Source organism: Panthera pardus, unplaced genomic scaffold (genome assembly GCF_024362965.1).
Source record: "Panthera pardus isolate Hobbes unplaced genomic scaffold, ASM2436296v1 HiC_scaffold_16, whole genome shotgun sequence".
Taxonomy (NCBI): Eukaryota; Metazoa; Chordata; class Mammalia; order Carnivora; family Felidae; genus Panthera; species Panthera pardus.
Window position 1 is genome coordinate 1889444 of NW_026526721.1, and position 26381 is coordinate 1915824.

The window sequence follows — 26381 nt, forward strand, 5'->3', positions numbered from 1 at the left end:
CGGGTGACGGCGGAGAGGCAGAGACACCGGCTTCTCACCCACCTTGTCTCCAAAGCCACTGCACCTCCATGCCTGCTTTCTGGGGGTTGTTTTGTAATGAATTTTCTGAGTCGGAGAAGTGGGTGCGTTTGAGACCCGTCGGCAGTCTAGTCTGCCTCCACCTGCCCCCCGCGCCCCCCGGCTTTGCTCCCAGCTGAGGTCGAGAGGCCTGCACTGCGGACAGGAGCCTGGCTGCCCTCCCACCCCAGGGATGGCCTCCGGAGCCTCAGTCCTTCCTCCTCACCCAGCTCTGTGGTGACTAGATGTCACAATACCTGGATCCTGCCCGACCCCACCCCCAGGCCCCGTTGTCCCTGAGCTCCCGAGGAGGCCAGTGGGGGCCGGGAGGCAGGTCAGCTCTCTGGATGTGGCTCTTTTTTTTTTTAATTTAAATTTTAGTTAACATGCAGTGCAATATTGGTTTCAGGAGTAGAATTCTTTGATTCATCCCTTACATACAACACCCAGTGCTCATCACAAGTGTCCTCCTCAGTGCCCATCACCCACTTAGCTCCTCCCCCACCCACCTCCCTCCATTCTCCCCCAGCTCGTTCTCTGTCATTGAGAGTCTCTTGTGGGGGCGCCTGGGGGGCTCAGTTGGTTAAGTGTCTGACTTCAGTTTAGGTCATGATCTCTTGGTTCATGGGTTTGAGCCCCTTGTCGGGCTCTGTGCTGACAGCTCAGAGCCTGGAGCCTGCTTCGGATCCTGTGTCTCCCTCTCTCTCTCTCTCCCCCTCCCCTGCTCATGTTCTGTCTCTCTCTGTCTCTCAAAAATGAATAAATGGTAAAAAAAATTTTTTTAAAGAGTCTCTGTGGTTTGTTTCCCTCTCTTCTCTTCACCCCCTTCATATGTGTTCATCTGTTTTGTTTCTACATATGAGTGAAATCATACAGTATGGGTCTTTCTCTGACTGACTTATTTCACTTTGCATAATACACTTTAGCTCCATCCATGTAGTTGCAAATGGCAAGATTTCATTCTTTTTCATTGCTGAGTAGTATTCCATTATATATATACATATCTTCTTTATCCATTCATCAGTGGATGGACATTTGGACTCTTTCCATAATTTGGCTGTCGTCAATAGTGCTGCTATAAATATCGGGATGCGTGTGCTCCTTTGAATCAGCATTTTTTTGTGTCCTTCGGGTAAATACTCAGTAGTGTGATTACTGGGTCGTAGGGTAGGTCTATTTTTAACTTTTTGAGGAACCTCCATACTGTTTCCAGAGTGGCTGCACCAGTTTGCATTCCCACCAGCAGTGCAAGAGGGTTCCCCTTTCTCCACATCCTCGCCAACACCTGTTGTTTCCTGAGTTGTTAATGTTGGCCGTTCTGACAGGTGTGAGGTGGTATCTCATTGTGGTTTTGATTTCTATTTCCCTGATGATGAGTGATGTGGAGTATTTTTTCATGTGTCTGTTGGCCATCTGGATATCTTCTTTGGAAAAGTGTCTGTTCATGTCTTTTGCCCATTTCTTCACTGGATATTTGTTTTTTGGGTGTTGAGTTTGAGAAGTTCTTTATAGATTTTGGATACTAATCCTTTATCTGACATGTCGTTTGCAAATATCTTCTCCCATTTTGTCGGTTGCCTTTTAGTTTTGCTGATTGTTTCCTTCACTGTGAAGAAGATTTTTATCTTTTTTTTTAAGGTTTTATTTTATTTTTGAGACAGAGAGAGACAGAATATGAATGGGGGAGGGACAGAGAGAGAGGGAACACAGAATGGGAAGCAGGTTCCAGGCTCTGAGCCATCAGCCTGGAGCCGGACGCGGGGCTCAAACTCACGGACCGCGAGATCGTGACCCGAGCCAAAGTCGGACGCCCAACCGACTGAGCCACCCAGGCGCCCCCAGAAGCTTTTTATCTTGATGAGGTCCCAATAGTTCATTTCTGCTTTTGTTTCCCTTGTCTCTGGAGACATGTCAAGTAAGAAATTGCTGAGGCCGAGGTCAAAGAGGTTGCTGCCTATTTTCTCCTCTAGCATTTTGATGGTTTCCTGTCTCGTATTTAGGTCTTTCATCCATTTTGAGTTTATGTTTGTATATTTTTATTTTTGTGTAAGAAAGCGGTCCAGGTTCATTCTTCTGCATGTCGCTGTCCAGTTTTCCCAGCACCACTTGCTGAAGAGACTGTCTTTATTCCATTGGATATTCGTTCCTGCTTTGTCAAAGATTAGTTGGCCATACGTTTGTGGGTCCATGTCTGGGTTCTCTATTCTGTTCCATTGGTCGGAGTGTCTGTTTTGGTGCCAGTACCATACTGTCTTGATGATGACAGCTTTCTAATACAGCTTGAAGTCTGGGATTGTGATGCCTCCAGCTTTGGTTTTCTTTGTCAGGATTCCTTTGGCTGTTTGGGGTCTTTTCTGGTTCTGTGGATGTGGCTTTTGAGTCCTGGAGGCACCAGTACTTCCAAGGGCAGTCTCACTACTGGCCGTCTGAGATTTCCAGCCCCTTTAGTCTTCCTTAGGGACAGGTGATAAACTTAGAGCTGCAGAACTGCTTTTACGACCTTTTAGCTGCACGGACTGGAACCTATTACATTCTTTGAATTTGGGGGACTTTGGTAAACTGAGCCAGTTGACTCGGATGTATGTAGACATGCACCCACATACTTGCATATGATGTATGCACACACACACACACACACACACACACACACAGTATATATGTATGCACCGTGCACACACCAGTGTATATCCCTCCTACACACACGCACACACATGCACGAGGCATCTGGTTTCCCCAGCCAGCAGTGGGAGGTGAAACCCACAGAGTAGAGATGGGGTGCGGACAGTGACATAACAGCACCCCCGAAGCTCCTCCCCAGAGGCCCCACTCAGCCTGCTCAGAGCCTATGGGACCCTCAGGCCACTCGGAGCCTCTGTTCTGTGGTGCTGCTTTTCCACATCGGGCATGTCTTAGGAATGAGGTTTTACAACATGAGAAACCAAAGAGGAGAATGGAAATCTGACAAATGTATTAATTAGGAAAAGGTCCTCCAGGAAAGTGCGATTTTCTTCAAAGCCACGATAAAGGGAGGAAAAGGAGCAAGTCCGAAACGGGGCCTGCGGGCTGTGTTTCCACCTGCCCCGGGAAGGAGGTCTGTGGAGAGGGGAGGCTGGTGTGGGTCGGGACGGGACAGATCTCGCTGGGCTCCTTGATGTGACCGGAGTGGTTCCTCCAGGACTTGGAGGCCGGGAACGGATGTCCTGCAGCAGGTGGGGGCACCAAAGGGGACAGGCGTGCAGGCGAGGGCAGGGCAGGAGGACTGTCATACACAGGGCCACCCGCACCTCACGGGGCACGCACGTGTACGTACACATGTGCACACACACCCAGCTGCACACAAAGGCACACACACATACGCGTGTGGGCACACACAGGGCACAAAAGTACACACAGGTGCACACAAGGGCACACACATGCATGCACATGCACACACACACACACACACACACACACATGGCATTCACACACTGCGCTGTGCTTATCGGGTCCCTTGTCACACTGGCTGATGGGAATTCTCATGAAGCTCACAGTGTAGGCGGGACACAGGACACAGGACGCCGGTTTGGGAACCTTCGGCTACTTTGCCGTGTGAGAGGCACATGGTGAGAAAAGGTTGCTGGCAGAGTCCAGAGAAGGGAAAAGAGTTTTACTGGGTTAGAAAGGCCTCCCTAGCGCCCCCCACAGGAACCTTACTTGAGGCTGGGGTGGTCACCACAGGGTGTTTCTTCACCCATGTTCTGGGACAATGTGTTATATTCCTTAGTGGTTTTTAGCATTTACAAGGCATCATAAACTGTGCACCCTTTTAAACATTAAAAAATTTTAATGTTTATTTATATTTGAGAGAGAGACAGAATGGGAGCAGGGGAGGAGCAGAGAGAGAGGGAGACACAGACTCCGAAGCAGGCTCCAGGCTCTGAGCTGTCAGCACAGAGCCCGACGCGGGGCTCGAACTCACAGACCACGAGATCACGACCTGACCTGAAGTTGGACACTTAGCTGACTGAGCCACCCAGGCGCCCCCTGAGTCAATTTCTTTAATGGTTCAAAGTTATTCAAGTTTTAAATGGCTAATTTGGGAAAGTTACATATTTTTAGAGATTTTATTGGGATTAAGTTGTTCATAATAGTCATTATTTAAAAAATCTCCATTATATCTGTAGTCTTGTCGCATTTTTATCCCTAATTTCCTAGTAGTCTTTATTTGTGCTTTCTTGTTTATTCCACTGGCCAGTCTTGTCACATAGTTGTTTTTTCATAGAATCATCCTTGGCTTTGTTGATCTGTGTGGTGTGATTATTTTCTATTCCATTAATTTCTGCCTATGATTTTGCTATTTCTATACCGAGTAACTTTAACAACATTTCCATGACACTCTCCATAGAAAATCTTTGGAAAACCGAGTACAGATGTTTTCAGTATGTCGTAGAGTGGAAGCCAACAGGGAAATCCCAGCCCCTTGTTTTACAGCGACAATAAATTCATATTTCTGACCTGCTGTGGCTGAGCCTCATTCATTGTGGCAGAAACCAGTGTTTTTTTAGTCTCATTGAAATTCTTTGTTGACAGGTATAAAGGAGTCAGTGTATATACACCATGAGCTCAGATTTTTAGGCCACAATGAAATACATAAATATAATGTTTAACCTGAAAATAAAATACATGCTATCTTACCGTGTACTGGGAGGTTTTTGAGACAAAATACTGTGTCTCATCTATAGCTAAAGAAAAGTATTTGCCACTTGCCGAATTCTGAATGTGTTGACCATTGATGTCCTTTTTCTGCTTGCCCCTGTCATGTTTGAAGACAGTGTGTCACAGTCCCCCTGTGACAGGAGCTGTCACTCCTCCTTGGAATGCACCAGACATTGATATTTGAGGCTATACTTTGTGGTACATAGAAGGTCAGGATCATTCTGTCTTTCTGGGGAGTTGGATTTTATCATCACCAATGAGACATTCTCTTCATCAGTAACGGTGCTTTCTACCCTCAAGTACATGTTGTCTATTAAAATAGTTGTACTAGATGTTTTGGGTTAGTGTTTGCTAGGTGTCCCTTTTTCTCTGTTCACTTTCAACCTTTCTGTCTGTGTGCTCTGGACCAGGGGTTGGCACCCTTTTTAGGTAAAGGACCAGGCAGCAGCTGTCTGCAGCCTGCGGGCCTCCTGGTTGCTGCTGCAACCACGAAGCCCTGCTGTTGCAGCACGAGTTGCCATAGACGGGGCGCAAGCAAGGAGCGTGGGTGGCCATGTCCAGTGAGCCTCGTGGACACCTGGGCAGAGGCCCAGCGCTGCCCCGAGGGAGGGGTGCAGCCTGTACCCTTTCTTAGACCACAATAGCACAGAGCTGAATTTCGTTTCTAAAAGATTCGATCTCTGTTTTTTAACTGGAGAGTTTAGTCTATTTATATTTATTATGATCACTAATATATTTGAATATATTTCTATCATCTTATTTTGTGATCATCTTTGCCCCACCTTTCCATGCTGCTTCTCAAAGTCCCTTTCTACCTGCCGTCACGTTGACATTTTACAAGTTTCCTTTTGTTTTCTGTCTTCTCTGGTTCTGAAGTTCCTATGCTTTCTATTCTTTGATTGGCGGTCCTTAAGATTTCCATGGACATCCCTCATGTGGTCTGGCATCAGTCATGTCCCTTCTCACCTGTACATAAAGCAGATTCCCTCCAGCTTATCGGCATCGTCTGTCCAGGGCTCTGGTTCGCCTTTAAATTTTTTCTAACCCCACTAATTAGCATTGCTGCTATTCTCCTCAGTTAATATTTGTTTATCCACATATCTACCAGCTTCTTAAGTCACTGCCCCGCTCCACCTCCCCGATGGTTCCCCCTCGTCTGGTCCTCCTCCCTGAGGGCATCCTGCAGGTGCTCCTGTGTGTGCACTGCTGATGAGTGAGCTTGCCTGGGAACGTGCATGGAGGTGGAGGGAGGCACGCGGACCTTTCCGTCTGCCTCACTGTCTCCTCGTGTGCAGCTATGGAGCCCACTGCAGCCGCTCCCCGTGGGCAAGCTGGGCTGTTCTCTGGCTGCTTCCAGCACATTCTGTCCTGAGAACTCCCGGTGCTCGTCATGTGGGGGGGACTTGGGTCTCTCGCACTTGCCTGTGCTGCTCTTTGGGACCTGAGGCCGTGCTTCGTCACCCCTAGAAGACAGCTTCTGCCCCTAGTTCTCTCTGGTCTCTTCCTCTGGAAGAGCAATTAATCGACTACCGGACCTTCTCCGTCTATCTTCCAAGTCTCCGGGCCACGCTTTGTCCTCACGGGGTCCCTGCAGCTCAGCGCTGTGGCTCGTGGCAGCCCGTGGCAGTGCACCCGCCCCGCCGTCTCTCCACGCAGAGGGCTTTCACTTCAGTGGTTTTACCCGTTTTAGCTTTAGAGGTTACATTTGGTTCTCCCGAGCGCACGTATCTTAAAAAAGAATGGAACCTTCTTCCTCTTTCATGTTTCTTATTTCATCTTTTAGTTTCACCCGTTTGAAGCTCACGTATTCAACGTCTGTGGTGGGATTTCTACGGCGCGAGGTTCTCGGGCGGCTGCTGTCTCTGTGGCACTTTGCCCGCACGGACGTGTGCGCTCACGCGGTCGCGTCTGCGTGGCGAGCTCACGCTTCCGCTTCTGTAGTTGTGTCGACTCTGAAAAGCCCGGACTGCAGGTGTGTGCCTCTGGAGAGGTGCGCCAGGACTGGCGTTGAGCTCACGGCGCATGGCATCTCGCTGAGCACCCACGACGGCCTCCGGAGTCGGGCACTGCCAAGCACCCCCGGCACAGATGGGGACGCGGAGGCTACGCAGGGGCTGTCCCAGGTGACAGTCTGTAGATGGCAGGGCTGCCGCTCAAACCCAGCTCCGGCCGCCCGTGCAGCGGGGCTCTTGACGCCGCCGCGCCTCGTGGATGGGGGCGCTGGGCCGCCCTGCGAGTGAGGGGAAGGGGAAGGAGGCCCGGCCCGCCGGGAGAAGCTGAGAACAGGGAGCGGCCGTGAGCGCACAGCACGGTGCACCTGCTCCTGGCACACGTCCCTCCGCGGCCTCCTGTGTTCTGTCTGCAGCGGCACCTTCACCGGGCCTGATGGCACACAGCGGTCCACCCCGGGCCCCGGGGCGGATGTGGTGTCAGGGCCAGGGAAGGGCCCCAGGGCGGTGTCCTGCTCCTCTCCGTCCCCAAGGGAAACGCGCCAGGAGCACCACAGCCCCGCGGTGCTGATGGCCACAGGCGCTGCTCGGGACACTGGCCAAGGAGCCCGTAGGCGCCGCGCTCAGATGAGAAGGCCGCGCTGCTCTCGGCCAAGGGCAGATCGGTGGCAGAAAGCGCCGGCCCAGGGAGCCGAGGGGAACGGCCCAGCCGGGCTCCGCCGTACCCCGTGCCAGCTTGGTGCCGGTCTCCCCGCGGTGGCGCTGACCCAGGAGTGCTCCCTCATGGCTGTGGCCCAACATCCCGGGCGCAGCAGCGAGGGCAGCGCGGCAGCCAGCCCCGCGCGCTCGGCCTCGCAGGCTGCAAACAGTCTCATTTGTCAGTGCAGAGCCCGACGCCGGGCTCGAACTCACGAACCCTGAGATCATGACCTGAGCTGAAGTCAGATGCTTAACTGACTGAGCCACCCAGGCGCCCCTGAAAAGTATTCTCTATACAAAAAAGTCCAACTAACTAACAAGCAATGCCTCCACGTACAGAAGCACATAAAAGGTAGTAATGTTCTGCTCACATGAATGCAGTGTTCCTACTGGTCTTCCTAATTGGGTTTTATTTACATATTTTGTTTATTTTTATTCATTTTTTAATTTACATCCAAGTTAGTCAGCATCTAGTGCAACAATGATTTCAGGAGTAGATTCCAGTGATTCACCCCCTATGTAGAACGCCCAGTGCTCATTCCAAGTGTCTTCCTTAATGCCCTTTACCCATTTAGCCATCCCCCCCCCCACAGCCCCTCCAGCAACCCTCTCTGTTCTCTATATTTAAGTCTCTTATGTTTTGTCCCCCTCCCTGTTTTTATATTATTTTTGCTTCCCTTTCCTTATGTTCATCTGTTTAGTGTCTTAAATTTCTCATATGGGTGAAGTCACATGATATTTGCCTTTCTCTAATTTCACTTAGCATAATACACTCTAGTTCCATCCACGTTGTGGCAAATGGAAGGATTTAATTTTTTTTTTGATTGCCGAGTATATCTCATTGTGGTTTTGATTTTTATTTCCCTGATGATGAGTGATGTGGAGCATTTTTTCATGTGTCTATTGGCCATCTGGATGTCTTCTTTGCAAAAGTGTCTGTTCATGTCTTTTGCCCATTTCTTCACTGGATCATTTGTTTTTTGGGTGTTGAGTTTGAGAAGTTCTTTATAGATTTTTGGATACTAATCCTTTATCTGATATGTTGTTTGCAAATATCTTCTCCCATTCTGTCGGTTGCCTTTTAGTTTTGCTGATGGTTTCCTTCACTGTGCAAAAGCTTTTTGTTTTGATGAGGTCCCAATAATTCAGTTTTGCCTTTGTTTCCCTTGCCTCCAGAGATGTAAGAAGTTGCTACGGCCAAGGTCAAAGAGGTTGCTGCCTGTTTTCTCCTGTAGGATTTTTTTTAAATTTTTTTAACGTTTATTTATTTTTGAGACAGAGAGAGACAGAGCATGAACGGGGGAGGGTCAGAGAGAGAGGGAGACACAGAATCTCAAACAGGCTCCAGGCTCTGAGCAGTCAGCACAGAGCCCGACGCGGGGCTCGAACTCACGGACCCCGAGATCATGACCTGAGCCGAAGTCGGATGCTTAACCGACTGAGCCACCCAGGCGCCCCTCTCCTCTAGGATTTTGATGGCTTCCTGTCTTATGTTTAGGTCTTTCATCCATTTTGAGTTTATTTTTATGTATGGTGTAAGAAAGTGTCCAGGTTCATTCTTCTGCATGAAGAGACTGTCTTTATTCCATTGGATATTCTTTCCGGCTTTGTCAAAGAATAGTTGGCCATACGTTTGTGGGTCCATTTCTGGGTTCTCTAGTCTGTTCCACTGATCTGAGTGTCTGTTTTTGTGCCAGTACCATACTGTCTTGATGATTACAGATTTGTGATACAGCTTGAAGTCCGGGATTGTGTTGCCTCCTGCTTTGGTTTTCTTTTTCAAGATTGCTTTGGCTATTCGGGGTCTTTTCTGGTTCCATACAAATTTTAGGATTGTTTGTTCTAGCTCTATGAAGAATGCTGGTGTTATTTTGATAGGGATTGCATTGCATGTGTAGATTGCTTTGGGTAGTATTGACATTTTAACAATATTTGTTAATCCATCAGCATGGAATATTTTTCCCTTTTTTTTGTGTCTTCAATTTCTTTCATAAGCTTTCTATAGTTTTCAGTGTATAGATTTCTCACCTCTTTGGTTAGGTTTATTCCTAGTATTTTATGGGTTTTGGTGTAATTGTAAATGGGATTGATTCCTTAATTTCTCTTTTTGTTGCTACATTATTGGTGTGTAAGAATGCAACCAATTTCTGTGCATTGATTTTGTATCCTGCAGCTTTGCTGAATTCATGGATCAGTTCTAGGAGTGTTTTGGTGGAATCTTTTGGGTTTTCCATCTGGTCTTTTTTATATTGTGATATGGTGAGCGTGGCGGGCATGGAAGCTCCACGTGCTCTCCTCACGCCTTACCCTCCACATCCTTCCATCTGGCTGTCTCTGAGTTCCGTGAGCTGCTCTAAACAAATCAGTTGAACCCAAGGACCTCTGATCTGGAGCTGGTTGGTCAGAAACACAGGTGACAAGCTCAGCTTGCTGCAGGCATCTGAAGTGGTGTGGGGGTCAGTCTCTAGGACTGAGCCATTAACCTGTGGGATCTGACACTGTCTCCAACTAGATAGTGTCAGAACTGAGTTGAATTCCAAGACACCCTGGGAGGGTGTCCCAGAGCACTGTTTGTTGGAGGTGTGGGGAAGCCTTCTCACGCCTATATGAAAATTGGGTCCAAGAAGCCAATTTATGCATTATTCACAGTTAGTTAATTAATTAGAAGCCTTCTTTGCACCACACAATTCAGCGCTTCTCTCCACCCCACAGCTAATTATCATCCTAAATTTAATATTCGTCATTCTCATGCTTTTATTTATGGATTTACCACACGTGTCCTCCACAAATATTTGCATCTCTTAACATCTCTTACCTATTTGCCACTTTGACTCTTTTTTGCTGCATGCTGGATGCTTTCTTTGGACCTGCCTTCTGATTTTTCTAATTCTCTCTTTAGCTGTGTCTAATATTCTGTTTTAAGTTGTCCACGGAGTTTTTAATTTCCATCACTTGACTTTTTTGATTTCTCGAAGTTCTCTTTGTTTCCCTCAAGTCTATTTCTTCTAGTTTAATACATTTACTCTGTTTTCATATTTAAATTTCTCTCCCTAATTTCTTTCAATATAAACACTTTTTTTATAGTCACCATGCTATACATTACATCCTGAGGACTTTTTAATTTTGAAAAAATTTAAAAAAACTTGAAATTTGTATCTTTTGACCCCATACCCATGTCATCCCCCCACCCCTGGAAAACATCAGTATCTTCTCTGTATTTATCACCTTGTTTTGTTTCGTTTTCTTTCGTTTGGTTTGTGTTTTAGAATTCACATATAAGTGAGATCATACAGTATTTGTCTTTCTCCAACTAATTTTGCTCAACATCATTATTTTAATGTTTCTGTCTGATAGCTCCAACATCTGTGTCATTTTTGAGTCTAGTTTTGTTGATTGCTTTGTCCTTAGAAAATGGATTGAGTTTTTTCCTTGCTTTTTAAAAATATGTCTTGTAATGTTTGATTGAATATCAGAGATCCTGTATTAATTGAAAGGGACATACCCAGTGTTTCTTCCTGGAAACGGGTGAGTCTCTCCTGTCGGGTCACCAGGGTGGTGGGGGTAAGTTCCGATCAGCCTGCTCAGATGTTGACCTTGGCTTGGGCGTCGCTGTTCTTGCGATGACCTTCAAGGTACTAAGACTTGAGATTCCTTCGTGCTGGGCTTCCAGTGCCGTGTGCGTGGGGCGAGGGCTGGAGGCGCAGGGTTCTTGCTCCGCCCTAAGTCTCCAGCAGCCCCTGTGTGCCCCGCCCACGGAGAGGACCCTCCACGTGCCTGCCTCCCCCCAGTGACCGCTGCTGCTCCTGCGGCCGTGCCGGCCAGGCCGAGTCGGGGGCAGGAGAGCTCTGTTGTCCTGGCCCCGGGTCAGTCCTGAGCGGGCCCGCGGGCCTGGGTCTTGGAGGGCGAGGCTTCCTCACTTCCGGCTGCTCCTCCCCGGGGTGGTCAGACTCCCCTTTGTAGTGGGGGTGGGTTTGTGTGAGCTTCCCCCTCCCTGTTGTAGCGATCCTCGAAGGCACCACGTCAGGCCCAGCGCCCGGCCCGATTCCCGGCCCCTGTTCAGCGAGGCGGGTTACCCCTGCACTTCCCCTTCTGCAGGGTGAGTCTCGGTGGTGGGTGTGTGGATGGCACCGCCCCCCCTGCGGCCTCCGAGGAGCCCCCGCCTCCAGCTGAGCTGTTGGAAAGGGGGCTCTTTGAGGAGGGGCGGCCGCGCTTATGGTTTGTATATGCCGTGGAGGAAAGAACTTCAAAGACTGTGAAAATAAGACAGGGGCAAGCTGCCTCAGGGAGGCACGATTTATTGGGCTCACAGGGGCTGGGTTCCCTGCCGGAGACAGAGAAGGACCCCGGCGGAGACACGCAGGGTCACGGGGGGATCCGGCTCGTCCTGCTCCTCCTCGCCCCAGGGTTCAGACGACTCATCGGGAGTGTTTGACCTGCCGCGCGCAGAACTGGAGGCCCGGCGAAGACTTGGTCCTCACCGGAGGGGCACGGGCGGGGCCCCCTCTGCCCCCGGAGCAGGTGTTAGGAGACCCCTGGTCAGAAGCAGCTCGGGGAGCTACAGCACACGGGTCTGCAGACCAGGGTGGGGCAGGAGGGCCGGCAGGAGGGCACACACGCGGGCTTGCAGCTCACGGGCACGCACACGGTGGGTGTGCAGCTCACGGGCACGCACGTGGAGGACTGGCAGGAAGGCACACACTCGGGCTTGCAGCTCACGGGCACGCACACGGAGGACTGGCAGGAGGGCACACACGCAGGCCTGCAGCTCACGGGCACGCACACAGTGGGTGTGCAGCTCACGGGCACGCACGTGGAGGCCTGGCAGGAGGGCACACACTCGGGCTTGCAGCTCACGGCACGCACGTGGAGGCCTGGCAGGAGGGCACACACTCGGGCCTGCAGCTCACGGGCACGCACACGGAGGACTGGCAGGAGGGCACACACTCAGGCCTGCAGCTCACGGGCACGCACGTGGAGGACTGGCAGGAGGGCACACACGCGGGCCTGCAGCTCACGGGCACGCACACGGTGGGTGTGCAGCTCACGGGCACGCACGTGGAGGACTGGCAGGAGGGCACACACTCGGGCCTGCAGCTCACGGGCACGCACACGGAGGACTGGCAGGAGGGCACACACGCGGGCCTGCAGCTCACGGGCACGCACACGGCGAGTCTGCAGCTCACGGGCACGCACACGGGCTTGCAGCTCACGGGCACACAGCAGGACGCCTGGCAGGGGCCGGAGGAGCCGCAGGAAGCCTGGCAGCCCGCGGAGCAGCTGGTGTGGCACATGTTGGCGTGGGGCTCGGCCGGTGTCCGGGAGGGAGGAGGGCGGGGACGTCTGGAGGCTCCTTGCCTGGGCCGCCTTTATACCGGGCCGTGGGCGTCCTGGCCGCCCAGAGGCACAGCTGTGGACTTCCTCATAGCTTTTTCCATCACGTTTCCCCAACACCCTCTTGTCCTGAGACGCCCTCCCCCGGGTGATGCGCCGCTGTAAATTAAGTTTAGCTTAGAGGCCAGTTTCTTCTTCTGTAAACAGGACGTCCTGGTTCGACTTTACTTGGGGTCCTTGTTACTTCTCCAGGCTGCTACTGTGCCCGGAGCGCCACCGGTTCGACTCAGCACCGTAGCCTTTATTCCTTTTTGCTGTCAGTGGAGGCTTTGGGGCAATAATGCGTTTTGAGCTTTTATTTTGCATGGGAAAACATTAAAGTAGGGATCTGCAAACTGGGGAGCAGAGAAGTCTGTGGGACAAAGGCGGCCTGCTGCCTGTTTGGCAAATAAAGTTTTATTGGAAACGGCCATGCTCGTTTGCTTACGTGCCGTCGAGGGCTTGCGCTGTAATGTGAAGTGGTTATGAGACCGACCACGTCACTGCAAGGCTGAAACATTTACTGTCTTCCATTTATAGAAAGGTGACCAGCTTCTGCCTTACCGTCATCTATGTAATCATCGATTTGTTTGTGCAACAGACATATACTTTGTGCTGGCTATAGAGATGTCCTAGCCTCATGGGCCTTCCGGGGCAATGGATACATGAATGCGTACAAATCAATGCCTGAAATAATTACAGAGAGGGCCGAGTCCCAGAAAGGAAAGCAGGCTCAGCAGGTAGAGAGTAATGGGGTGTTGGTGGGTGGTTGGGGGCCTCTGTGTGGAGGCGACGCCGAGCTGGCTCCTGGGAGATGCGGAGGGGTCGGGAGGCGGTGTTGCAAGCAGAGGCAGCCGTGGGAGTGTTAACGACACTGCTGCAGGATGGGCATGCTCCAGGAGCAGCGGGAAGCGTGGACGAGCGCGGCGTGGACCCTTGTCTTTAGGTGCGGGCGGACGGGTTCAGACCGTGCAGCTGGGGGTCCAGCCATCCCAGTCCTGGGCCGACAGAAGAAGAAGGACAATGTCAACTTGAAGACACGTCGGGAGGAATCATCCAATCCGAAGAAGAGAGAACAGAATTATGAAAAACGAAGAGGGTCCCTGGGACAATATCGGGAAGTCGAACAACAAGCAAGTTCAACACAAGAAGGAGAAGAGAATGATACTGAAGCACAAGAATGTTTTGAATAATGGACAAAATACCCAAGTTTGATCTATTAAAAAAATTCTACCTAACAGCTCCAAGAAACTCAGAAAACCCCCAAAGCCCCAGCATGATTTGGCCCAATGGTGAGGACCACAGACTCCAGAGTGAAACCCAGCAGCTTCCAATTCCTGCTGCTTGGCCGCCCCAGTGAGAACGCGCACACAGCACGGAATCCTTCCAAACCTGATTGCACATCCGTGTAAGTGGGGCACACCTGCCCCTCGAATGGTGGCAGGGACCAATAACTAATCAGTTATGAGACGATCCACGTGAGATGCTTAGCACAACACCCGGCACAAAGCTGGGACTCCCTCATTGTTATTCTTGCAATAACGTGGCCACAGCTCTCCCCGATGAGGAGCCCAGCCGCTTGGCCCTGGCCAGGGGGGGGAAGGCCTTGTAGGTCACTGAGTTTCCAAATCAAAACGGGGGCACCGCCCCCACCCCCCTGCCCCAGGTCTGGTGACTTGGATGGTACTTGTGTGGACAGAGGGCAGGGTGTATAAACTTGGGGAGGACCTTGAACGTCCTGATGGGAGTCCCCTGTCCCTGCTGACGGTCCTTGGCCATCCAACCTGGGGCCTGAATCCAGAAATCGCAGGGCCGCTGGGTCACAGTGAGCCTGGGGGCTGAGACAGAGTTTCCCGAACTGAGTCACTTCCAGCAGAACCTCCAGGAAGAGACGCACACAGGAGGAAGAGGAAGAAAACAAGCAGGCAACCAGGAGGAGGGCGCCCGTGTGGCTTGTTGCCAGGACGCCACAGCCTGGGTATAAAAGCCGCCTGGGGAAGGAGGCTCCAGACCGGCCCCGTTTTCCACCCTGACTCCACTCCAGCCCTACATCGCCATGTGCCACACCAGCGGCTCCACTGGCTGCCAGCCGGCCTGCCGTGTGCCCAGCTCCTGCCAGGCATCCTGCTATGTGCCCAGCTCCTGCCAGGCGTCCTGCTACGTGCCCAGCTCCTGCCAGGCGTCCTGCTACGTGCCCAGCTCCTGCCAGACGTCTTGCCGCGTGCCCGTGAGCTGCAAGCCTGTTGTGTACCTGCCTGTGAGCTGCAAGCCCATTGTGTGTGTGACCCCCTCCTGCCAGTCCTCCGGGTGCTGCCGGCCCTCCTGCCCCACCCTGGTCCTCAGGCCTGTTCCCTGCGGCACCCCTAACTGTGGCTAGCCCGTGGCCTCCTGGGACCCCTCCTCCGTGGGGCCAGAAGTAGCTGCTGTCTGAACTCCCGGCAGGCAGACCTCGCCCACCTGAGACCTTCTGGACCTGACTAGACCATCTTACAGCAAAGCCGCCTGATCCCCACTAACCAAGCGGACAGAGTCACCCCCGTCCCCCGACCCCAGCCCGGGTCGTCCACACGGCACCCACCCTGGCTGGTGCAAGTGCCCAGCCTCTGCAGCCGCCAGCACTGAGCTCTAATAAATCCCAGAGTGCATGTGAAGCCCACCCGAGCGTGTGCTGTCTCTCCTTAGTGCTTTCCTCAAACTGCTTCCTCCAGGACTCGCTCCCAGGCTTCTGGAAAGCTCCTTCTGCAGAGAAGCCACAGGGGACCAGATGGCTGTGCCCGGGGGACTGACCACTCAAAGGTGGCCCCTTGGCGCGTGGGCACTCCTAGCTCAGCCCGACGGGCCCCCAGGGCTTCCTGTGTCCCTTGAACGTGAGGTCAGTTCTCACTCAGCTCTGGGCGGGACCCAGGGTGACCCTCTGACTTTGTGAGGTTAAAAGTCCCCCGCTCGGCAATTACTATGCGAGCCCACCCCGGTCTAACCATTAAAACTGTCCGCTCCATACAGAGTACAGCTCCTCCTGCAAACGTCCGGGGGCACAGGGCTTTGTGGGTAACTTCCGTGGGCCCCAGAGATGTCCGCGTCCCCATGCCCGGAATCAGCGACTGCAGCCCTACAGGCGAGGCGGCTTCCCAGACGGGGTACACGGAGGGTCTCGCAACCGGAGACGCCCTGGAGTAGCCGGGCGGGCCCGTGTCATCCCGGGGACAGGCAGGAGACGCACAGAGAGGGCGTGGTCGTTGGCACAAGGAAGCCGAGGCACACCGGGGTGCCGGGGGGAAGCTGTTTGGGAACCGAGAAATAGTGTAAGAGGAACACCATCAAGGGGGGGTCCTTCCTGCAGCAGACACATATCTGGAAACTTCCCTTATCATGAGGTCACGGGATAATAGAGGATGTGAAATTCAGGAGCGGCTCTCAGAGCACCGGCCGTTCGCAGCCCTTCCTCGTCCTTGGTCCCATTCGGACCCCACCGCCAGCCACTGTCTCACCGTCACAGGTGTTCAGTCGTTGCGTCAGGCCCTCGTCTTGCACACACCCTCCCTCCAGGACCCCGGGGCCACGGGCCCACCCACCAGGCAGCGGGGAGGCCCTCCCAGTCTCCTCAGTGACGCCTCGGAGGGGGCGACCGTCCTGGTCTCGGGCCTGACAGGTGACGGGGTGTCTGGGGTTGGGAGTTGCCCACAGACGGGCTCCCCCGAGATCTGGAGGGTCCCAGAACATGCTGCACCGTGAACGGCGTTCAAGAAGCCTCCAACGGTAACGACAGCCATCACCTCCGACTCGTTCTCTCCTGGGCAGCGGTCGCCCGCTGACTCTGTAGACGCTCTAGCTGGGAGTCGTCCCGCGGACGGTGTAGACGTTCTGTCTGAGAGCTGTCTGGCTGACCGTGTAGACGCGCCATCTGGGAGCAGTCTGGCTGACCGTATAGATGCCCCATCTGGGAGCAGTCTAGTCTGGCTGACCGTGTAGATACCCTGAATGTGAGCAGTCTAGTCTGATTGACCACGTAGATGTCTATCTGGGAGCAGTCGGGCTATGTAGATGCCCCATCTGGGAACAGTCTAGTCCTACTGACTGTGTAGACGCCCCTCTGTGAGGAGTCTGGCTGACCGTGTAGATGCCCCATCTGGGAGCAGTCCAGCTGACCATGTAGACGCCCCAGCCAGGAGCAGCTTGGCTTCAGGGTGGCCGGCCACGCCTTCTGCAGCTGTGACCGACTTTCCCGGGGAGCCGTCAGAAAGTCCTGGATGTTCTTGTGCCACGGGGCAGGGGTGGGGGCGGGGGCACGTCCTGCAGGGGCCCTGCCCCTCCCTCCCATGCACTATCCTGGCACCGATGTGCGTTGTGGGCTGCTGGTTTCCACGTGAGTCAACATCCGTGCGCTGCACTCTTTTTGGTTCCCGATGAGGCGGAACTTCCTCACGTCTCTCACTTTGTGCTGTGAGGAATCCAATCTGCCCGTCTATCTGTGCAGACGGTGGAATTTTTCTTAAAATTCAAATGGACGAGGAACGGGCACAGGTTTTGAATAAATGTGGGGAAACTGAGGGATTTAGGAGTCAAGGCAGGTAACAATCCAGCCCCTTTCTCTTCACAGGCCCCTGGGGATTTTGCTCTGTCTCTGCTTCCCTGGGAGGGGGGTGGGGAGAGCCAGCCTCTGCGAGGAGGTACCTCCCGCTCCCGGCTGCCGGCCTCTGCTGTTCTGCTCCCGAGGGCCTCTTCCGTCTGTCCCTGGCACAAGGGACAAATAGGGAGCCTGATGCTGACCTGGTGGGTCTGGCCGGTGCTCGCTGACCCTCTCTAGTGCTAGTGGTCCACTGAGACTGCAGGCTCGTCCTCTTCCACTGTCCCGAGGATTGGTTCACAAGGCAGCGTTTTGCTCCCTGTCTCCTCAATCAGGCCTTGAAACCTCGAGCAGAATGCGTGATGCCTGAACCGACCCCTGCACCCCTCCTGGGGCCCGCGGGAATCTTCTGGTGCTCAGAGCGTCAGCTCTCGTGCCCAGACCAGCACGCAGGCGTTCCTGCGTGTGGACGCCTCTCTCCAAGGGCGTCAGCGCGGTGTTACTGGGCCCTCGGGTTCCCACCAGGTAGGGTCGTGCTGCCCCCAGCTCACCTTTAACCTGCATGGGCAGGGGGCCAGGCGTGGGCAGGGCCCGAGGCCAACTCAGGGTGCGAGGCTTCTGCAGCCGCACTCACGTGCCGGGCCCAGCCCGGGAAAGGCCTGGCTCTTCCCCGGGAGGAGGGTGGGGCCGCGGGGTGGGAAGGGAAGTGGAGTATGTGTGCAGATCTCCTCTTTCGGGGGCTTTGAACTTGGACTTGGAGGCTGCGTCTTTGTCGCTTGCTTCCACCAGGCAGAGCAAACGCTGCCCACTTTGGCGTGGTCTCTGGGCTCAGAGGAGAGGGAACAACACAGCCATCTCTGTTTCATGATCCAGACATTTTATTGATGATAGCAGTGGCCTTTGTCACCCGGAATGCGAGCAACCAGCCCTGCAGGGGAGGGCTCCAGGGTGCAGCAGCCCCCCCCACCCCCCCGTTGAGGGACCTGTCTTTGCAGAAAGGGAAGCCGGGCATGTCCGGATCCCCAGAAGGCAGCAGCCGTGCGTCCACCGAGGGGCAGGGGGTGTCCTGGCGCCCCCAGAGGGGTTCCGGGGCTCCTGAGAGAGGACGTCTGTGCTCTGGAGCAAAGATGGCAGAAGGTCTTCTAGAGGCAGAAGCTGGAGCCGGTCAGCAGCAGGGCTGGCCCGAGACAGGGCCGCAGCAGGCAGGGCGGGGGAACGCGGGGTGGCAGAGCAGGGACACACTAGAGGAGGGTCTGCAGCAGGGGCTGGGCTGGCAGCAGGAGGGGGCTGAGCACAGGGAGTCCTCACAGCAGACAGGGGTGCAGCAGACGGGCTTGCAGCAGACAGGGGTGCAGCAGGTGGGCCTGCACACGGGGCGGCAGAGCAGGGACACGCAGGAGGATGGGCGGCAGCAGGAGGAGGCAGGGGTGCAGCAGGCGGGCCTGCACACGGGGCGGCAGAGCAGAGACACGCAGGAGGAGGGTCTGCAGCAGGGGCTGGGCTGGCAGCAGGAGGGGGCTGAGCAGGGGGAGTCCTCGCAGCACACAGGGGTGCAGCAGACGGGCTTGCAGCACACAGGGGTGCAGCAGTCTTCCTGGCAGGGGGAGGAGGTGCAGCAGGATGGCTGGCAGCATGAAGAGGTTGTGCAGGGGGAGTCCTCACAGCAGACAGGGGTGCAGCAGACGGGCTTGCAGCAGACAGGGGTGCAGCAGACGGGCTTACAGCACACAGGGGTGCAGCAGGCGGGCCTGCACACGGGGCGGCAGAGCAGGGACACGCAGGAGGAAGGTCTGCAGCAGGGGCTGGGCTGGCAACATGAAGAGGTTGTGCAGGGGGAGTCCTCACAGCACACAGGGGTGCAGCAGACGGGCTTGCAGCAGACAGGGGTGCAGCAGACGGGCTTACAGCACACAGGGGTGCAGCAGTCTTCCTGACAGGGGGAGGAGGTGCAGCAGGACGGCTGGCAGCATGGAGAGGTTGTGCAGGGGGAGTCCTCGCAGCACACAGGGGTGCAGCAGGCGGGCTTGCAGCACACAGGGGTGCAGCAGACAGACTTGCAGCACGCAGGGGTGCAGCAGTCTCCCTGGCAGGGGGAGGAGGGGCAGCACAGGAGGGTCAGGCAGGGGGCCAGGGCGCAGCACGGGGGCTCGCAGCAGCTCTCTGGGCAGTCGTCCACCTGCCAGGAGGAGTCGGGGCAGGAGTCCGAGGCCCCGGGCAGGCAGATGCGGCTGCCATAGCTCAGGTCGCTAGAGCAGACGGACAGGGTGGATGCGGCCATGGCGGGGGCGGTGGGGCTGCAGGAGGGAGTGTGTGTGTGTGTGTGTGTGTGTGTGAGTGTGTGAGGAGCTCCTGCTGTCTGTCGGCTTTTATACCTCCCGGCTGCGTGTTGTCCCAGCCGACGGCTCACACGCCTCCTTCCTTGTTGGTCTGAGAGCTGCTTGCAGGGTAAGCCCTCATTAGCGCTGCTTTATTTTCTACGATTGGATTTTACTCAGTCGTCTTGTGAGTCTGTTGCAGGACTCTGTTTTCCCACATGTTCATTGTTTGGTTCCAGAAAACTTGTGGAAAATATTTGAGGCAGGTTTTGCTGAGTGAGGTTAGAGGGGAGCCCTTCTCCAAAGTGATGAATTCTGGTTACAGCTCCCCTGTTTGGAACTGCTTTAAATGTTTTAAAATTCCTTTGAAGTCTGATAAAGTGCAACTCACCTTATAAAATGCAGAGGACTGGCTCATAGAAAGCTAAGTACCCACCCTGTGCCTGTGTCAGGAGCAGTGTTTCCATGCCCCCAGACAGGCTCAGTCTCAGCTCCTCTTCGTCCTCCATGACTAACTCAGAGGCCCCTTGTTACATTTCAAGATACATTCTGGACTTCTTTTTTTCATTTTCATTTGGCTATGTTAGAAGATCAAAAACATTTTTATATTTGGTGGTCGGTTTTATATTTTAGGACTTTTTTCATGTCTGAAATGCAGCAATTTATGATAGTTTGGCTGGGTATAGAATTCAGATTTTTAACTGCTTGTTTCCTGAAAGCCTCAAAGGTACGTTTCCATTCTCTTGTGCTGCCATTGTTTATTCACCTTTTATCTCTCTCTTTTGTTTTATACTTGAGGAGCACTTGGTTTTCTTTTTATTGTAGTTCTGAACTTTGTATGGTTGGAACTCATCGAGCATTTCAGTGCGAAGGCTCACTTCAGGAAATGTTTGTGTACAACTGAAAAAAATATCTCATCTTTCCTTGTCTCTCTTTTTGTGCTCCAGTTAGACATCAGACCTTCTGGAACCAGCCATTTAAAAAAAATTTTTAATGTTTATTTATTTTTGAGAGAGATAGAGACAAAAAATGAGCAGGGGAGGGAAAGAGAGAGATAGAGACACACACACACACACACACACACACACACACACACACAATCAAAAATATGCTCCAGGCTCTGAGTTGTCAACGCAGAGCCTGACACAGGCTCAAACTTGTGAACCAGGAGATCGTGACCTGAGCCAAAGTTGGACGCTTAACTGACTGAGCCACACAGGCACCCCTGGAACCAGCCTTTCTATCTCTCAACTTTTCTCTCATTTTCCTTATGTTTGTCATTTGCCCTCTTGACTCTCTTGGTTTTATGTTTTGGACCATGTTTCAGTCTTTAGCCATTTCTAGCCTATTATTTGGCATTATTTACAAGCTTACAGTTTTCAAACATCATCACCTGATTATTTCTTGTTCATAGCAGCTTGATTTCATCTTGTGATGTGAAGGAGATGTGTTCTCCACAACTCTGATTACGGTACAGGTGTCTCCATGCTTTCCACCGAGTCTTACACGTCTATTTCATTGGACATCAGGCAAGGCCTGCTCAATGGTGTCAGTTCATTTGATTTTATGAATGAAAAACTTCTGGGGCATTGAGGTCCTGTTCCAATTTATATACAAATGTTTCCATCTGCGTCTCTTTTCTACAAACATAAAAAAATCCCGAGCTTCCTTCTTGCTTTTATACTATTTTGATTTAGTTTTCCTTATAATGTTTGAGATATCCTTTCTGTAGGCCTTCTAGGGGTTGTGGGAGAACCATGCATTTAATCCACTCCCCTGAACGGAAGAATGCAGTGTTGCTATGGGAAATACGAATAACCACCTGGTACTACAGGGTGTTCCGGTGCTTTCCTGTGTAGACACACACAGTCACGGTGGGCAGCTTCCGAGGTCAGCCACTGTGTGAAGTGCCCCTCGGGGACCCACTTTCACAGATGCAAAAATGCTGGAGAAGTGAACCATTCAATGGTGGGTGGGAAGTTCAAGAGCCCACAATTCCGGATACATCTCTCATGCCCCCTGGTCAAGCCCCCAGGCCTGGCCCCCAAAGCCTGGGGTTTTGTGAGTGGGAATGGGGAGGGAACACGGGCTTGAAGCCAGTGGAGTCGGGGGAGGCTGACGCTGGCTTTGGGGACAGGCCCTGGTGCCGGTTTGATGACTTCTAATCTGCCCACAGCTGCCTCTGGGGTCCGGCTCAGTCTAGCAGGTGTTGGGGCTCATCCTCCTCTTCTGCTTCTGATTTGTGGCCCACGTCCCTGTGTGTGATGCCCTTTCCCTTGGCCCATACACTGCCTGCTTCTCCCTTCTCTGGACGGTCACAGCATCATTCAACTGCCCCTACTTCAACCACACCTCCTGAGGGTTGCCGGCGCCCTGACCCAGGTCCGGACCCCTCTCTGAGACAGGCCACTGTGGGTCGGGGGCCTCAGGCTGGTGCCGGCAGGCCAGGGTCAGTGGGAGATCGAACGATCACATGATTTCTGAAAACAGGAAGAAAAGCTCTGGGCATCTGAGCGGGGACAGAAGGGCAGTGAGCTGGGTCCTGGCTCGCAGGCACGGAGGCGCCAGCAGTGAGCGAGAGTCCAGAAGGCTGTGTCGCAGACAGCCACGTCAGTGGCAAGGGATTCAGGTTTCGTGTCTTCCTTTCCAAGCGCATGCATTCTGTTTATTTTGCTGTCATGGCACCAGCTGGGATGCCTGGTACAGCCCGAGCCCCTGGCAGCAGACCCTCCTGCCTCACTCCAGGGGGGAACCAGAGTGCGTGATGGAGCGTGTGGCCAGGCCGACGTTCATGGCTTTGTGGTGGAATTTGGTTGAACTTACGTGTTTCTTTGTCTTCCCAGTTTGCCAAGAGTTTTGCTTTGGGCTTTTGAGTAAAGAATGAGTCAGATTGTGTGTGTGTATGTGTTCATCTGTTGGGAGGAATTCTAACGGCTTTTCTGCTCCCACTCTCCAGCATCGTTGATCATATTTCTAACTTGCATTCGGACATTGACTCGACTTTTTACTCTTGTCGGGCAGCTCCGTATTGGATGAGCTAACACTTTGGAATTTCTTACTTTGTATTCTTAGGTGAGCCTGGGTTACAGTCAGTTTCTCTGTCTCCCTCCCTCTAGAGAGAGGTTTTGGCATCAGAGTTTTACCAGGCGTGTTAAATAAACCCAGAAGACTTTTGGCTTTTTCTAAGCTCTGCAATGTTGTGAATGTAACAGGAAAGGCCTCTGTGTTGAAGGCTGGCGGTAGGCAACCTTACCGAGTCTATGCCTTTTGAAGATCAGACCTTTACATATCTTTTCAAGATCTTCTTTGGATACCGTTGTATTACAATTTTCATCTTGTTAGTCAATACAGGCAACTTATAATTTCTAGAACTTGGTATATTTCATTTACATTTTCTTTTTTTAATGTTTGTTTATTTTTGAGAGAGAGGGAGAGAGAAGGGGGAGGAGGGGCAGAGAGTGAGGGAGACACAGAATCTGAAGCGGCTCCAGGCTCTGAGCTGTCAGCACAGAGCCCGACGTGGGGCTTCAACTTACGAATCATGAGATCCTGACCTGAGCCGAAGTCGGACGCTTAACTAACTGAGCCCCCCAGGCACCCCTTCATTTACATTTTCTAATTTTAGGATAAATATACTCATATACTACTTTTTTTATGCTTAGAAACAAATATCTCTGAATCGGTGAGCGTATTCTTCTGTCCATTTTAAAGTTTATTGTTAGTAAACTTGCCAGAACTTGTAACATTTTACTGATACTTTTATTAAAATTTGTTTTCATGTTTATTTTAGGGAGAGAGAGCAAGGGCACAAGCAGGGGAGGGACAGAGAGAGAGGGAGAGAGAACCTCAAGCAGGCTCTGTACTGTCAGTGCAGAGCCTGACATGGGCTCGATCTCACGACCCTGGGATCATGACCTGAGCCCAAATCAAGAGTCAGACGCTCAACCAACTGAGCCACTCCTACTCTTTCTTAATTTGTTTTTTGAGGGACACCTGTGTGGCTCAGTTGGTTAAGTGTCAGCTCAGGTCTGATCTCACTGTTTGAGTTCAAGCCCCGCGTACGGGCTCTGTGCTGACAGCTCAGAGCCTGGAGCCCACTTAAGACTGTGTCTCCCTCTCTCTCTGTCCCCCACGCACACTCACACACTCTCTCTCTCTCTCTCAAAAATAAACATTAAAAAATAAATTTAAAAAATTTTCGTTTTTTCAAGTATTTTTTTCTAGAGTGTTGAGGGGAACACTTAACCTCTGTCCCGGAAGCCACGCACCAGGGGAGGTGAGGCTTTGTCAGTAATACTGTTGCACATGCTCTTGTTTAGGCTACTGTGTTTTCGGGACTGTCCTACAACCACAAGGCCAGGCCTCCCTAGGAAAGGCTCGACAGACTGCAGGCGGGTGAGTTTCTGCTTCGGAGGTGACGGATGGTGGTGTCACGGCAGGTGCCTCGGGATTCCCTCTGGGTCCCAGGCACAGATAGTGTCCGTGAACGTTCTGTGGACACGTGAAGAGCCTGGGCCATTTCCGTCTTGCCGGAGATCGCTGAGCAGAAGTTTGGGAGGTTCATGGGCAGTGAACTTTCCGGGCTCCTGTTGTTTAAAAGCCGTCCTCTGTGGTGAGTGGGGCGGGGCCAGAGGTTCCTCTATTTTCTAGTCTTTTCTCTTGCTAGAACCTTGTAGAAACGTCCCCCTCCTGGCCCCTGCCACCTCGGATTACCGTAATGTTTTCATCGCCTCGTTTCATCTTGCTGCTCACAGCGTCTTCTGGCTCCAGGCGCGTTTGTGCAACTTTTATGCCATGACTTTCTTCCGTGACGGGGGTTCGATCCTTCCCCTTCCGCTCTGCTCGGGGCCACGGATGCTGGCCGGCTGCATTTGCCCTCCTCGTGTCCTGAGCTCTTTGGACCTTCCTCGCTCTGTCCTTCTGTATCGCGTTCTGTGCAGATCCTTCCAGAATTAGCTTTTACCCACACGCTCTACTGCACACACTCTTATGTCTCCTTTCATCTGGAGTGTCGTGCTTTTAGCTTCCAAGAAGTCCCAAGTATTTCCGTCCTTCTTCCCTCCCTCCCTCCCTCCGTCCGTCAGTCTGTCTGTCTGTCTGTCTTTCTGTCTTTCATAAGCATCCTGTTCGTACTTTAGGAAGTGATTTGCTTCTCTTCCACACTTAGCTTTCCTTACGTGTTTGGAGACCTTCGGTGTTCCCGTGTTTACGCGAGGCTCTGGAGAGCTGGGTATTCGTTGGCGGTATGTGCTCTGCACAAGCAAACGTCTCCTTCTTCGTGCAGAGCTGACGGCTGGGGCTCTGAGGAGCGGAGGGAGTGTCCTATCTTCCGGAAGTTTCTAAGAGTGCTTCGTGTTTCTCTCCAACCCTCAACCGGGATGGGAGCCTCCAGGCCACCCCGCCCCGTGTGGTTCCTCTTTCGCTACTGCTCTGCGTCAGCCGGACGCACCGGGGCCGCGCGATGCAGGGCTGCAATCCAGGAGTCCCTGGCCCAGGGGTCACACACAGTCTGTCCTCAGGTCAGCCCCTGACGCCCCCACCTCGGGCCGCTCCAGGTCCTCGGAGGAAAGCCACTGCGACAGTCTGCTGACACCTGCCGTACTTCCTGTCGAGGTTTAGAGTCAACCTGCGCTTTCCGCTCAGACTTTCCCAGAAGACCTTTTAAGGGTTTGGTCCCTGGGTGGCCGTCCTCGGTTTTCTCTCCCTGCCCGGGACTCACTGATTCTCATTTGGATGCAGGGGAAATGGCAGCGTTCGTCAGCAAACCGGTCCAAACTGGAAATGGAACGAGGTTTTGTGCGTGTGTGTTTTAAGTTTATTTATTTATTTATTTTGAGAGAGAGAGAGTGAGTGAGCGCGTGTGAGGAGGGGAGAAAGAGAGAGAGAGAGGGAGAGAGAGAATCCCAAGCAGGCTCCACGCTGCCAGTGCAGATCTCCATGTGGGGCTTGAACTCACGAACCGTGGGATTGGGACCTGAGTGGCAATCAAGAGTCTGACCCTGAACTGACTGAGCCCCCAGGCACCCTGAGGCTTTGTGTTCTTGACAGACTTCTTCTATATATGTGGCTCACCTGCCGCCGTGTTCACCTACTCCGGGTGCATGGTCCGTGGTTTTGTTGTGTTCGCAGACTTGTGCCGCCACCTCCACGCCTTAATTTTGGAGCCTTTTCACCACCCCTCCCCCTCAAATGTAGGGACTGTGATGGTTACCAGTCGCTACCTCTGCCTTCCCCAGCCCCCAGCAACCTCCAGTCGCTTTCCGTCCCTGGATTGTCCGACTCTGGACATTTCTGATGAATGGGAACCCACGACACGTGGCCTTTTGCGTCTGGCTCTCGCACTCAGGCCCAGCCGTGCCGGGGTGGACGGTGCTTCCCTCCTGATGAGACTCCGTCGCGTGGCCCGGCCACATTTTGTGTGACCTCTTCGGCTGGTGGACATTCGGGTCGTTTCCACTTTTGGTTACTGTGCGTCAGGCTGCCTCGAACGCCGTGTCCGGATTTTGCCGGCACACCTGTTCTCCGTCTTCAGGGAAGGCGCTGGGAGGTGGGCCTGCTGGGTCACGTTGTGACTCTCGGGAACACGTTTGGAACTTTCTTTCTCCAGCCTGTGCCTGGGACCCAGGTTCAGACGGGGCAGAAGGACACTGCAGTGGGGCGTCCCCGAGGGCGGCTGACACTTCCCCCTGGCGCGCTCCCGGGGGACCAGGGCAGGCTGGACCACGCTGGCTG

The 26381-nt window shown here is 53.1% G+C and overlaps 4 protein-coding genes across 4 annotated transcripts in view; 2 read left to right on the forward strand and 2 right to left on the reverse strand.

Moving 5' to 3' along the window:
- The window catches only part of TSPEAR (thrombospondin type laminin G domain and EAR repeats), a 157233-nt gene that overhangs the window by 25585 nt on the left and 105267 nt on the right, over window positions 1-26381 (forward strand). The window lies entirely within an intron of this gene.
- On the reverse strand, window positions 12236-12753 carry LOC128777216 (keratin-associated protein 12-3-like). The gene has a single exon (XM_053903014.1). It carries the CDS (start codon window positions 12689-12691, stop codon window positions 12251-12253), a length of 441 nt encoding a protein of 146 aa, XP_053758989.1. The 5' UTR covers window positions 12692-12753; the 3' UTR covers window positions 12236-12250.
- Window positions 14770-15426, forward strand: LOC128777217 (keratin-associated protein 12-1-like). The gene has a single exon (XM_053903015.1). It carries the CDS (start codon window positions 14827-14829, stop codon window positions 15145-15147), a length of 321 nt encoding a protein of 106 aa, XP_053758990.1. The 5' UTR covers window positions 14770-14826; the 3' UTR covers window positions 15148-15426.
- On the reverse strand, window positions 18191-19671 carry LOC128777214 (keratin-associated protein 10-8-like). The gene has a single exon (XM_053903002.1). The coding sequence runs from the start codon at window positions 19610-19612 to the stop codon at window positions 18500-18502; it is 1113 nt and encodes a 370-aa protein (XP_053758977.1). The 5' UTR covers window positions 19613-19671; the 3' UTR covers window positions 18191-18499.

What these genes read in the sequence shown, in the direction of transcription:
- LOC128777216 (XM_053903014.1), bottom strand. Translation starts at nt 12,691, where the DNA reads ATGTGCCACACCAGCTGCTCCGCGGGCTGCCAGGCTTCCTGCGGCTCC.
- LOC128777217 (XM_053903015.1), top strand. Translation starts at nt 14,827, where the DNA reads ATGTGCCACACCAGCGGCTCCACTGGCTGCCAGCCGGCCTGCCGTGTG.
- LOC128777214 (XM_053903002.1), bottom strand. Translation starts at nt 19,612, where the DNA reads ATGGCCGCATCCACCCTGTCCGTCTGCTCTAGCGACCTGAGCTATGGC.